Genomic DNA, 15384 nt, shown 5'->3' on the forward strand with positions numbered 1-15384 from the left:
GAGATGGAAGAGTTACATGTGACAGACTATTCTGGGGCTGAGAGTCCTGTGGGAAGCAATCTGCTGAGAAGGAGGGTTGAGGCAAGCAAGATGGTCTCCAGTTGAGCTGTACTGAGAATGGACTGGGGCCCACTCCCCTACACTGCACTGAGAATGGACTGGACCCCACTCCCCTTGATGGAAGCTACTCAAAGTATGTGCAGCTGGTAATGGCAGTGCTCTACGTGACACTCAGGCCTATGCATCCCCAAATATTTCACATTTAAAAATGATTGGACTAACTTAAAAATGCATATATATATATATATGCATGCCGCGGCTCAGGCCGCCAGCTCAGGTGACCAGAGACACTGGCCCTACCACCTATGAGATGTCAGCATGGGAGATGGCTCTACTAATTTTCCATGCTGTCTCCACAAGGTTGGGCTGAGCTCAGACCATCCGGCCATCTACACAGAATCCGGTAGAAATGACACTCGGAAGGCAGAGAAAGCCTGTGCGCCATTCCCTCAGCGTGGACTGGCTACTGCAAATGGAAAAGCAGAACCCACTCCTATCAGTTGACAGTTCATTTGGGAATTGTTTGCCTTTGGATTTGAACTTTGCATTCTTCAGACAAGCGTATCTTTGATCATCTCTCACTGAATGAACAGAGACAGCTCAGACCACATTGTTTCCTTCGGGGCTTTAGAGTGCTATAGACAAACATAACCCAGATTTGTGCAGAATGGATATTTATTTAGTATTTAAGTTCTGGGATTTTTTGCAAGGAAGAGCATGAGGTGATCCCTGCCTTTGGGATGCAATGCATACTGGAGACTGCCCAGGAAAGAGACCTTTCTGTCAGGGGACTTCTAAGCCATGGACAGAAATCCACATGGATGTCTGGGCGGGGTGGTGGTCAAGAATGGTGCTCTTCAGGTGTTGGCTCTTAGTGTCTGGCTAGCTGTATCTAAAGGCCTGTATCTAAACCTTCTCTTTGCTCCATGTAACTGGGCAATATAAACCCCATTTCCTAGTGACCTGTGACTGAGAAAAGCAGCTCACAGCTCTGGGCTCTCCTTAATTATTCTTGCTTTTAACTTATGTAAATGTCTGTGGTGGCTCCTCCATGTAAGATATAGTGAAATTACTGTATATAGTTTCTATTAAATGTTAAAATGTTAAAAAAAAAGAAATGACACTCTAATGCTTAAATTATCCAAAGGCTTTATTGTGTGGTAATGCTCAATAACAAGATGTCCACACAATTAGAGCTGTAATCCAATACCCAACCTAGATATATCAACTACCTTTGACTGCTAGAGACCTGCGCATATCTGCTTCCATGTTTCCCTCTCTCCAGTCCTCTCTCCCCTAGCTCATCCTCTTCCTTCTCCTCTTCTTCTCCTTACCCCTCTCACCTTAGCTCCTCCCAGCTTGTGGGGAAAATATGCCACTACACACACACACACACACGCACACACACACACACACACACACACGAATGAAACAAGAGAATAGAAATTAATTTTGTTACTGAGACAAGTTCTGTGAATCTATTGAAGGTCACATCTCTTACAGTAGTTCTGTTAACACACACATGGGAATCAAAATATCACTACATTAGTGCATAAATCTACAACTCTAAGTGTTCAGTGGGAACGTGCTGTGATTAATTCATCTTTAGGGTCCACTAGCTTGTGTTGTTCAATGGAAATAAAAGTGATATGTCATCTTCATCAGCTGAGTTGCAAAAATGTCCCAATGGAGAAACTAAAAATTTTTTATTGGCAAAATGTGGTATAAGCTTTGGAGAAACATGGCAAGATTCAAATATCTCTTTTAAATCTGTCAAGGACATTAACTCTTGTTTGTTTTGCTATGGCCACAATACTCCAACATCCAAAATTTGGAAATATATTACTTTAGATAATTTTCCATCAGATTGAATCATGGGAACACTTTTCAGTTCAAAAGTCATGTGATTCTTTACAATTCACTGACTGCAAAGTTTTAGCTTTCTAGTTTCACTGCAAATGACCACAGGGAAAGTCCATTGTAAACTGTATGCAAAGGTGACCCAGGGAGCTATTGGAATGTGAACAGTAAATCCTCACTGTGCAACTTCCTTACACGTTGCCTTCTCTAAAATATCTATTCTGTTTGTTTATTTTTGTTTTTAAAACCACGGTTTCTCTGTGTAGCGCTGGATGTTCTAAAACTCTCTCTGTGGACCAGGCTGGTCTTGAACTCAAAGAGATCCACCTGCCTCTGCCTCCAAAGTACTGGCCTTAAAGGTAAGTGGCATCACCATCCAGCTAAATAACTAATTTTGGTGGTTTTTTGTTTTGTTTTTTCTTTTACATTTTTTTAGAGTGCAAAAATGTTTATAACTGAAAGGCAAAGGTTTGCTGGATCATATTTTGTTTGTTGTTTATTGGTTGATTTTTAATTTTTTGTGACAGAATTTTCTTTCTTTTTTTTGTTGTTTTTTTTTCTTTTTTTTTCTTTTTTTTTATTGGATGATTTATTTACATTTCCTATGTTGTCCCCTTACCCCATCCCCCACCACCCCCTCGGACAGAATTTTCTATAGTCTATTTGGACTTTATCTCCCTATGCAGCCTAGGATGGCTTTGAAATCCTTATCTTCCTGCTTCTACCTTCAAGATTATCAGCATATATTCCCCTCAAGTCCAAACAAAAACCCATTGAATAATGTGCCATTTTATATTGAGGTGTCCTAAACACATAAGTGGACATCTCTTCCAAGGAATATAACATGCAACAAAGATTTACAGTAAAGGCAAGGAAGTAAGAAAAAAAAATCGACTAACCTAACCCACCTGAGCTCGGCTCACAGGGGTCAATGTCCTCATCATCGCTGGGACACTCTGCCGAGGCCACAAGGATATCATCCGTTGTCTGCAAGGGAATCACAGTCAGCAGGTTAATTAAAAGTGTCTAAAGTGGTATGTTCCATTTTATTTACAAGTGAAACACAGTTTGTGCTTACATTATAAGTTGAGAAACCGAATTCATTATTTTCCTTCCTTGAGATATGAGACACTGAGCTTATATTCACAACATATTTTAGATCTCTCCTGGAAATTTCTCCATGATTGTGAGATCTGGATTACAACTTATTTTGCATGAAGACATAGAAATGGTGATCTACATTTGGTAGACACCCAGCCATCCAGCTACAATGTGAGGCTGAACACAAAAGCATGCAGATGTTTAAAACAACCTGGCAGAAACAGAAGTATTGAGATTGATTACAGCCCTGGAGAGCTACAACATATGCACCAGTAGGCTTTATGCAGCACTTGTGCTTTGCTTCCTGAAGCAGAACAGCTATAACTTCTGTACATTTGTGAACAGGTAGCTTGGTAAAGATTCAAGATGTAGTTTGTCATCACTGGAAAACACAGATTATGTAGAAAATTAGATATGTGGTTTCATTTTCTAGGTGCAGAAATGAAGCAGATACATTGAAAATATTTTTCAGTTTTTAAAATTTTATACACAAATATCATTTTTGCAATGTTCAGAGAGCAGAAGCTGCTTTCTCATTGTCCTTTCCATCGTCAAGGTTTCATCGTAATTAAAAGTGTGTGCAGAGTAGCCTGGTGGAGGTGACCATTTCCTCTGTGACATTATAGTTGCTTCGCTGCACTTACAGCCAAAAAGATAACTGTCACTGTAATAAAGATCAGTGTGTAAATCCTAGCAGTTAGTCACATAATCAACACAGTGGCAAGCATCAAAGGTTGTTCTTTACTGCCGCTTGTGAGCAGTAATAAACTCAGAGGAGCTATTGCATAGGATTTGTGAAGTTTTGTATCAGGGTTGGCTAATGCTAAAGTAAAACATCAAATCTGTGGTGCAAGAATGAGATGCCCTTGTATTTGCAGAAAGTTCAGGAGACCTGGGCTATTTACAAAATGCTTGAGAGCAAACGGATACAGTCATTTAACAGGAATTGGAAAAACATGGCAAGAGATAAAGTCAATAGAGAGCCACAATATTGCAAGAAATAAAGATTTAAAACTAATTTTAAGAAAACTGGAGACAAGGAGCAGGGGCACTTTAATGACAAAGACTTGAAAATCTTCAAATACAGAATCTTTAGTTCACAAAACAGAGTCTATTCCCAATATACTTTAAAATTAATATGAGTCTTTATGCTTAAATGTGGACGTGGAGACATTTTGGGTTTTGCTCTTAATCCTTAAAGTGTTTCTAGATTCATGTATTCTCCTGGTGTCATTTTCTACAAGGAAGTTAAAAATGTCAGATTTTCCAGAATCATAGTTTTTTTCAGAGAGAAAGCCATCAGCCTATGACGTGCACAGCAATTCATTCTCATTAATATGAGAGATGTTCACCAAAGACCCATCTGGCTTTTGGCATGAGTTCATTTTGCAGCATATCATCTATGTGGGTTATATGGTAGCATGACATAAAATTAGGGGTCCTTCAGACCAATTAATCCATTATATCTCAGAGCAGATACTGGGCTTTTTCCTATGGCTAACTAACATCTAAGAGGAAGCTTTTATTCTCACCCAGAGGGTTGTGAAATGGTCTAAAATATTCTCTATATTAAGCAAGAATCATCAAAGGTGCTAAAACTAAGGAACTCTGCTACTGAAATATAAACAGACTATGTTTTTCTTATCTGCAAAAATAACGAGTAGGACAGATATTATTTGTAAGGAGTAAACAGCAATGAAAAGTACTTGGGATATAATCACTTTGCAATTGTTAATGAGATTTTCCAACGTTAACAACAAAAGCTTTAATATTTCATAAAGGTGGAACTGTTTCATGCAAATAATATTGAGCTATACTTTTTAGATAGTAAAGTTTTAGATTTTAACTGAAAGTTGTACAAACTATATTTCAACTGGAAGATTTATGTTTGCAATTATATTTAAATTTGAAAGTTATACTAGGTAGCTTTTATACTTCCATCTTTTACAGTCTCAGTTCAAACTGACTTTGGCAAACATCAAGAACAAATGAGGAGGATTGCTTGTTAAAACAAATTTATGGCCACAATGTACAAGTCATTAGAAAATATTTTATTCTAGCTAGTTGCTTAGATAATGAGCACCAACCTACTTAAAGCTATTTTTCTCTAGGGATCATTCTGCTTTAAGCAGAAAATGTTGTAATTTTTCATAAAACACTATATGTAAAATATTAAAGTCACATAATATTATTTTATTTAGAACTTTTAAGATAAAATAAATCACCAGACACATCTAACTCTTTTATAAAACTATACTTTAGGTTTTAATGTAATTTCCTGCTATAAAGCATGTATATCCTTGATTGTTATATGTGTATTTTTTTCATTAAAAACTAAAAACAATCAATATTTTTGTGAGTAAGAATCTCAAGTTAATAGATGTCTTGGCTGAAACCTCTATGGTGTGAAAAATCCAGAAGCAGCTAAAAGAAGGAAAAAAATTAAATTTCATTCAGGAGGGGATTTAACCTAACAATTTTCTAACTAAAGCTCTGTAATTGAAATTTAATTCAATCTGCTTGGAGCTGCCTTTCTGTGACTTAATGTTGAGTGTGTGATATTTAAAAACCTCAAATATGTCACATTCATCAATTCTCTTCTTTAGTAGACTATGCTTGATGTTTATAACTCTTTTAAGACAGAGACAACCCGCTGTAAGAGACAGAATGGCTATCAAGCAAGAGCATTAACTTTATGTAGCAGTCCATTTAGATAACTCTCTCTAACTGTACATTTAAACATTCACAAGTCAAAGAAGCATTTTGATGTTCCATAATAGAGCTGTGTCTGTGCCTGAGCATAGCACATGTCTATTCCTGTTTCAAATGTCTACAAAATGCAGTCTCCATACCTTTAGACAAACAACATAGAATGTGTGAATAAAAAGGATCAAAACTTGATGCGTCATGTTCTGCTGGTGAACACCAATATATAGAATTAGGAGAAAATGTAGTCAGAAAAAATTATCGCAATTTATCTAATAATTAATGATATCAGAGGAGACTACTTGATAGTTTATAAACTGTAACATTCCCCTTCTCACAGGGAGTCTTCCCTGCCCCATCATTTGCATTGAACACATTACTTGTCATTAAAGAACAGTAAAGTACCATTCAAGTGTTTTTGTGGATAAATGTATGTATATGCTGAATGAGTGAATAAATTTTATGTCCCTGCAGAGAACAAAAACATTTCTAGATGTCATTTTCATGATACATGGCTGTGCTGAGCATTAACCCCTATCAGTAAAGGGACACATACAAGAAACATCAAGCAGAACAACAAAAGAATTGTGAGGTAAAGGGCAAATTCCAGCTGTGCAAATACAATCCTTCATTGATTCTAAAATGTTTGTATTTATGTTCTCTCTTAACTAAAAGTTGAAGAATGTGCATTATCAATTATAATATATAGATCTGCACATATACCTTATGAAGAATGCAGGTGGAGTAGCTGCTTTTAGAGAGCCATAGCTAAGCACTTGCTAACACAAGAGCAACAAGCTACCCATTTGTATACTCATTTACCCCATTTGAATATGTGAGCTCCAACATTCATGAATATTTAGGGCAAAGCTTATACATCCCTGAAAACAGGCAGCTTTCACATTTCTTTAATGTTCATTCCCAAGTGACACCCAAGGCTATTACAAAAAAATGACCATAGATCATCTCTATGCTTGAGGAAAAGACAGACTTGAAAGCTATTCAATTTCTTCAAAAAATTTTCAGCTGCTTAAAATGTGTGCAATAATTACAGAACAGTGAATGTGGGGTTGCATTAAGAGACTCCAGCATGGTAAAGAGGCTTACTTAAAACTCATTTTGTGTACATTTGACTCTAGTTAGCTTAACAAGCCAAGCCCACAGTATGTAGAAACATGTGCATAGTGTTGGAGATAAATGCATTTTCAGGAAAAGAGAAAGAGCATGTGTAATTATAAGCAATGTTTTTTCAGCTTATTTATATAACACAATAAAATACTCAAGTAAGAAATGTGGTATAAGAAAACATGAAACTGAGTTATCAACTTTTAAATAAAACAACATGTCTCTTTTCTAATTTCTTTGTACTACTGTTGGCTTTTATTCTCATACTGCATTTTTAATTTCAGCAAAAGAAATTCTGAGAGTTAAGTCAAAAGTTTAAACTTTCAGAAAGATATCTTAAAAATCTGTTCTCAATAATCAGAATTTGGAGGTATTAGACCTCCAAATACTATAGGCGTTAAAGCACAGGAGCTGAGAAAGAAACTAGAGAATGGGGTGGTCCAATGTCTCCACTCTGCTTGCTCTGGTTTTGGACAAATCAAGTTTTGAAGTGATTTAGGCTATTCCCAAATTAAATACTGACAGATGTTTACAAATGCAAATTCAGGCTTTTTAATGGTGTTAAAATAAATCTTTGGCCCAGCTATTGAGAGTGAATGGACTAATTAGTCACACAGGTTAAACTGAAATTCCTTATTGGCAATGAGGCCAAAACATAATTTATGACTGTAGCATCCCAGTAATGGAGAGCTTCAATCAGCAGGGTTCCAAGATCCTCGTTTTCACTGTTGACATCTAAAAGGTCAATAAAGGAAATCACGATTCACTAAGTGTTCATAAATTTTCTTATAATGAGACTGATTTTGGAACCATTCATGTAAAGTGAATGTTTCCTCATGTATATGAGGAAACAGTACCTAGAAAAATAATAAAACATAAGTACAGTTATCTGTCTAGTTAATGAAATTATCTACATCTTCAGTAAATTGTGAATATCACTTACTTGAGATATCTATCTATCCAATCATGAATCCATGCATGTATACATAAACATGTATACATTCATAGACATCCATCCCAACCCATCTTGTTTTCTACATGATACAATGTAGCTTACAAAGATACATGATAACATCAATTTATAGTAAGTGAAAATATGGAAAAGTACAAGAAGTAAGTACCACAGCGTGAAAATAGAGCCAGCACATGCATTAAGAGAAATAGTTACATATACAAGAAGACGGACTTGCAGTTATGACACTAAGGGAAGAAAAATATCAATGCTAGATGCTGCACTGCTGAAATGCCTAAGTTTAATATCTACTAAGTCAGCAGTTCTCAATTTATGGGCTTCAATACCTTAGGGGGCCAAACAACCCTTTCACAGGGGTCACATATCAGGTGTCCTGCGTATCGGATATTTACACTATGATTTACAACATTAGCAAAATTACAGTTATGAAGTAGTCATAGAAATATTTTTATGGGTGGGGGTAACCACCACAATATAAAGAACTGTATTAAAGGTTTGCAGTGTTAGAAAATCTGAGGACCACAGTACAATATTGATCAATATTAGCTAAATACTAACTCAGAATTCAAGTCTTAATTCTGGGCTTATATACAATGTCTATTGTCTTGGATTGCTTCTTGTATTCCAAATTACAAACACATACAAACACACACAAAAACACACAGTCTCTCTCTCTCTCTCTCTCTCTCTCTCTCTCTATATATATATATATATATATATATGTTAATATATGTATAGATGAGCTTACATATGTAAGTATTTTATATATAAACCATAGTAATACTCCTAGTTAACCAAGCTATGGCAGCTCATGCCTGTAATCCCAGCATTAGGGAGGCTGAGGCTTGAGGCAGTGTAGAATAGCCTGGGCTCCCTCACACAACAAAAAATAAACAAAGAGTAAATAAAGAGGATAATATTTCCCTATCCCATGAGTATGTTGTAAGAATCAAATTTGAGGTGCACAATATTTCAGAGAGCAGAGACGTGTCCACAATGCAGACTTTCATGCTCCTGATGTTATTCTTTGCTGCTAACTTGACAATACCTACCTGGAATTAACTAAAGCTTTATTATGATTGATAAGGTACTTCCTTTGCTCCTCACATGACAATAATGACAGTTCTGAAGAGTGTTAGAGAAGATGACTAAGCATCTACTTCACTGAATATATTCTCTTTTTACCCAACATTCTCCTGTCCTGTCAGTTGTTCCAGTTAGCTCTTCGCTCAAGGCTGCTCATTGGAGATGCTTCCTTTTTCCCAAGAAGAACCATGTAACCATGGCTTATTTAGTACATATATGCGAGTTTAAAAATCAAGGAGTTAAGAAGTTCTAATTAATGCCAGGCACCAAGGTATTCATTTTCCTATAGCACTAAGCACACAGATTCAGAGATACTAATGTCCTGAATCCTGTTTACTGTATATAAAAATTTATTGCAACCTAGGACCCAGATTTAACTGTTGCTTTATGCCATATGGTATCTGCAGCATTTAAATAAACGGAGAACAAGATGTGGTCAACTATCAGCAGTACTAAGGGAATATAAAGAGAGAAGGGGCAGATGGAGAGACAGAGATGTAAGCAGAGAGGGATGAAGAGACAGAGACAGTGAGAGAGAAAAAGAGGGAGACAGATGCACAGAGAAAGACATATAGAGACAGAAACAGAGAGAAGGATTCTCCCAGGGTGATGCTCATGTGACAGCGGCTGCATCTGTAGCTATAAGGGACACACCTTGTGGCATATCTGCTGAAGTTATTTTAGAATGTGCCAATGAACTCTTCTGAGACATTAGACATATGTCTTTTTTACATCAAAATAGAAGGGCATGCCTTTTCAAATTACCCTGAAATCAAAATTTTGAAAACTGCCTAGATACTGTTTTATTCTGTTTAAAACACAAAGAGTTCATATCTGTATTTAAGCATATGTCTCAGTGAATAAGATTAGCTTAAAATCATATTACTACCTAAGATTGTGGCATATTTTCCTTAAACATTTACATATATTAAGGCATTTTATGAAAAAGACCATAGTTATGAACAAATAATTATGTAAATGGCTATTTAATCTTGATATCAAAACTATAAGAAGAATTGCACATAACATTTGAATTTGTTTCTATCATTACAGTAAGAATCTTTTTGCCTACTCTAATTTCACTACAAATATTTTTGTGACCAACTGTATTTGTTACTATTACTCACATGTAACAGTCTCAAATAAGAGTGAGAAAGTATAGATTCTTTTCTAGAACTGTATCCTCTAAGACCTAAGCTAAATATTGAGGTGAAAAATCACACCTCTCAAAGATTTTACCTCCTTTTTAATATCTCTGGCAATGAAAATGAGAGATCATGGCTGGGTTTTGCACTATACCCCATGGTGGGAATTTAGGGCATAGAAAAAGAAAAACAAACTGACAATATATTTAGTAGAAAGAAGAATGACTGAACGTTAATAGGAAGACAAAGATAAAACTATCTTACACTAAGGTGATATTACAACTTTTATGAAGCATCCTTGTCCTTCAAGAAAACATTAAGAAAATGCCTACTTTAGAAAGAACTGTGGGTAGGGGGAGAAAAGTGATCATACTCCATCTTTTTTTATAGTCAGTGTTCCTTAGCTACCCCGGTCTCCTACTCGCTCAATTGCAATAGTTATATAGTGTGTGAACTTTTATTTAATTGCATGCAAACTATGCCTTCCTGGTTTTCTTCAAAACCTAACTATCTATTGAAAGTTTTGTATGAAGGTAAGGACTAGCTGATACAAGCCATCAACTTCAGACCATGAAATAAATGTAGAGTCAAGTGTAGTCTTGCAGTTTATTTCCATTGACTCTCCTGTGCATTTACTCATTTATTAATTCATTCATCCTTAGTAATTTGTTGAATACTTCTGAGTAACAAAGAGTTCTACACTGGAAATTATGGTTGATTCTTATTTGGCTCCAAATATTTACACACAGCAATGGAACATGCAGTTGTTTCTATTCAGTTTGGAGTCAGCATCTGTCCTCTTATGGATTAGGTAACTAATCATTCACACATTGAAGGTTGCTTTTCTGATGCCTGGTAGCAGTAGGACACAGATATCTGAATCAAACATGATTTCAGCTTGTATAAAAATATTAAGTGATTTCAGAGAGAAATTAAATCCAGTATTGAAACAGCTGTATGATACCAGGTATAATTCAAGCACCTAAAACTTTTGCACAAATAAAAAAATTCAAATGTGGTGCTTGATGGGATCAAAGCTGTCCTATGATGCATGATAAATCGTCCCTTGGCAAAGGAAGAAGCATGGCCATGTTAATTTCTTTAGCAAATGATGGCTCTCCATCATGTAAAAGAAAATACTTTATCCTTTGTTTGAATTCTATGGGCAGGTGATTTACCAACACTTGTCTGTGAACCCGTGCTTATAACGCCCTCAGATCCCGGGAACTGGAGTCAGCAGACAGTTAAGAGCTGCTGAATGGGTGCTGGGAACTGAACCCTGTTACTCTAGAAGAGCAATGAGCACTCACTAGTGCCGGGGTGTCTCTGCAGCTCCTCTCGTCATCATTTTAAAGCAGCTGAGGCCCTCTTGTTTTATAATTAATAAATAGCCTGATATTAACTTCCTTGTTTCTCTTTACTGTCACCTTTGCCCATTCAATTTAATTTGTAGTGTCTCAATTGCTAATGTGGTCATCTCATGAAGAAAGAATACTTCACATAGCATAAAAAAGCCAAAAAAACAATTCTGTTTGACTCTTACTAATATACCACAGTAGCTAGGTCTAATCTATCTATCATCTATCTATCTATCTATCTATCTATCATCTATCTATCATCTATCTATCTATCTATCTATCTATCTATCATCTATCCATCTATCTATCTTCTTTTGTTGTCATTACTACAAGATACTGTAATCCTTTGTAATTTGGAAATGTTTCTATAATGAATTTTTGATACATGTGACAACCTACTTGTTCTATTAAAATCCTACCCTGGCAAAAGGAAGGTGTTTTGTAGGTGTAGTTACCCAGTTAAAATGCTAGGTTCTGCTCAGTGTATCAGAATAATTTTCCCCTAATGAACAGGATAGATAGAATAGTGTATGTATTGGGAGAGATTGTCTAGTTTGATTTGTTCTCAAAGATGATTTTTAAAGTAGAAGGGTCGTACCAGTGAACCTGAGAAGAATGCTAAGTGACCAGATCAGTCTTTGTGATTAAATTCTTAAAGTCCAAACAGGGAAGGTGCTGTGTGCTTGTCCTCTATGAAAAGCTTGTTCTTTCTACCATAAACAGAGAAGGACTATATTTGCATTTGAGCTGAATTGGCTAGGTTTAAATTTCAGCTTTGCCTGTCACTTACCAATTCTGTAGCCCTAAGCAACTCTTCTAAGTTCTCCAGGTTTCTTCATGTGTAAAAGTAAAGCTATTTTCACTGATTATGCAGAAGCATTATGGGCATGAAATGATCTAAGGCTAGGCAGCATTACTGACTAGCAGGACAGCTCATACATGAAGATGCTACCGAGCATTAATTGCATAGATCCAGCTGGGTCTCAAACTGGCACATACACTCCTTTGTATAATTCCTAGCACTGGTTTCCCTATGTAATATTTGGGCACAAACTTTCCTTCACAAGATTAATTCATAATTCTTTTTAAGGTCTCTGGTGATAAGTAGTACCAAAAAAATGCACATACTGAAAACACAGGAGGATCCTTCTCACTCTCCTTAACTGCTGACTGACCCAAGAATCCATCATAGTCAGAGGCTCTGAGTTATCCAGAATAGTCTTCCTCTAGTTAATGTGAGGGGAATCCATGGTACACTCAGGCATGTTTCAGGTGACCAGTGCTAATAACTGCAGTGCTCAGTGCAGGACTCAGGTGCAGATCCCAACCTGCAGGCTTTCCATTCAGTTAGTGACCTCCTCCTGTCACTTTCAGGTTCATTTTTGGATATGAGAATAGTGAAAATAGCAAAAGAAATCATTGCGTACTTTCGCTATTACTTACATGATACATCTTTTAAAAATATTCCCTTGTTTTAATGAATGCTTTTGTAAAGCCTTTAAAAAATCCTAGAGAATGGCATTCATCAAAATCACCTAGGGATGTTAGCCTTCAGAGCACTCAGAAGTTAGTGCAAGGCCCACTAATGACCAACTAGAGATGCACAGGACAGCTAGGAAGGGCTTCTCTAATTGCTTTCTATTGAGAACTCAGAGCTTTATTTGTAAGCCTACCTTTGTACACATGTGTCACTGGATAGCATAGTTACAGGACTCTTCCTACAAGTGTGTGATATTTTATTCATGTTACCTGGATGTAGCCTTTCCTCCATCACTCCCCTGCCAAATCTGTCTCTGATTTTCATCCATTCTCATTTTTGGATTGCTCACTAATCAAGGCCATGGAACAAATCTATTCAATATGAAAACATTCCCAAGAGAAATTATGAAATCATCCAAGTCTACTATAAAATAGGATGTTCATAAGGCAGTTTCCTGGCTGATTTGGTATCAACCTTAATACCAACAACATATCAGGGTCTCAGAGCTCAGTGAGGATCATTGCCTCTGCCCTAACACTTCCCCATACACTGTGAGCATGTACAGTGTATGTGTATGTTGTGTAGGCATGTGTGTACACAAACACATGCACAGAGGCCAGAGGACCTTGAGTGCCTTTATCTACAATTCTCCATATTAATTCTTTACCTCCAAGGCCTCTTACTGAACCTGAAACTTGTCAGGCAGCCAATAAGCCCCGGTAATCCTGTAGGTAGCCCATAGTAATACAGGGAATTACAGTTTGAGGATGGTCGTGTCCAGCTTTTTAAGTGGGTACTAAGTGTTCAAACACATGCCTTACTCAGGCCAATTCAAATTATTTACAGCTTTCCCCTCTTCAAAAGCTTTGTAGGCCCTTTCCACTTTCAGCCTGCTCTACAGATTTACTTTGAGCTGGAACATAAGATAACCAGAAGAAAAGTTTCTGAAGAAAAAAATGTCAAGAAATATTCTTAATTAAGAAAGACAGGTGATTCATAACCATTTGATTATAGCTCATAGCTTCCAGCATATAAGACGTGTTCATATGACAGTATGTGATTCTTCCAGAAATACTTGAATTATCATTTCCAAATAGTCTATTCTTATTTTAGTTATTGAAATTTTATTCTGTTTATCTGAATACTGTAAATACTGTTAGTTTTATTACTATTTGTTTTATGTGTATGTGTACATGGAGGTGTTTGTAGAGGCTAGTTGAGGACACTGAATCCCCTAAGTTGGAATTGCAGCATTTGAGTGTAACCAACCTTTGATTCTGGTAATCCAGGTCTGGTCCTCTGTAAGAGCAGAAAGCTCTATTCCCTATTGAATCTGGCTAGTCTCCCATCACAACTGATATTTTGTAAGATAAAGTTACATAGAAACCAATCATTTTTGTATTCCACTGAGTTTTCTGACAGTGGAACTTGAAAACAGAAAAGCAGTTTTCTTACCTTCTTTGATACTTTGTGGCCTGAAAAGCTAGATGGCTCACTGACACACTTGCAGATGTTATATTATAACATCTGGTGTGGGTTTGCTTTGGTCAAATCATCATTGGTGACTAGTCATCATTATGAGCACAGGAAGGAACATTTTCTGTAGTAGCCAAATTCTACCTTCCTAAGACAAACTGAGAAGTCTGGCTACTAGTTACAGCTTCTTGTGCTTAGACGGCTAGATCATAGTCATCTGAGTCAGATATGTCCATGGTTCTACCTGGGGCCTCTGTAGTCTACTATTAAAACCTGATTGACTTATATAGATTTTTTTCTGTTGAAAAATAAGAGAGAGTACTTCAGGAACAATCTCTGCAGTGCAGACACAAGAGTTTAGAAACCATGATTGATGATTTATATAGCCCTGTATCTAGAAAATAACAAGTGTTCATAAGTCTGGGCTATCGTCCCAATTATTGTCAGTGACCTAGTTCTGGCATGCTAGAAGGCAATACATTTCTCTTTAAAGTAGATAAACCCTTACCACCTAAAACCACAGGATACAGACTGTGTCCATTTGCCTTGAAGAGAATACTGAAAGGGAGGGGAAAGAAGACAAATATTGCATGAAGTATGGAATCATATTTTTACTCTGAATGCCCTATTTTGATTTTAAACTGCAAAATTCAATTTTATTTCAAAACATGCTCCCAACTCTTCCAGTGCATTTCTTGTTGGAAACCGTTTCTCTTTGTTTGTTTGCTTCATAATAAGCTAACTGCAGGTACAAACTCAAGAGAGACAAACCTTGGAACTTTTAAGTATGTTGCTATGGCAATGGTTTGCAAAATGTATATGAGTTCCATCTTAGATTACAAGCACTCAGTTGAGCTCATATGTGGAGTTTTAAATCACTAGACACACAGAGTTTGTCATTTGTGGTGTCTTTAAAAGATTGAGAAACACCTTTCTGTTGCCAGAATCCATAAAATACTATCTGTCCATCTATCTATCTATCTATCTATCTATCTATCTATCTATCTATCTATC

The 15384-nt window shown here is 36.5% G+C and overlaps 1 protein-coding gene across 11 annotated transcripts in view; it reads right to left on the minus strand.

Annotated features, from left to right (window-relative positions):
• The window catches only part of Nrxn1 (neurexin 1), a 1062527-nt gene that overhangs the window by 29515 nt on the left and 1017628 nt on the right, over nt 1–15384 (minus strand). For 6 of the 11 annotated variants that reach the window (XM_028765071.1, XM_028765069.1, XM_028765067.1 and 3 more), the window contains one exon: nt 2820–2907. In XM_028765071.1, coding sequence (XP_028620904.1) covers nt 2820–2907 — 88 coding nt within the window. The remainder of the gene's footprint in view (nt 1–2819; nt 2908–15384) is intronic. The other 5 variants (XM_028765076.1, XM_028765070.1, XM_028765075.1 and 2 more) reach the window with 1 other exon arrangement.

The sequence above is a fragment of the Grammomys surdaster genome, unplaced genomic scaffold, assembly GCF_004785775.1.
Source record: "Grammomys surdaster isolate TR1022 unplaced genomic scaffold, NIH_TR_1.0 149, whole genome shotgun sequence".
NCBI classification, from domain to species: domain Eukaryota; kingdom Metazoa; phylum Chordata; class Mammalia; order Rodentia; family Muridae; genus Grammomys; species Grammomys surdaster.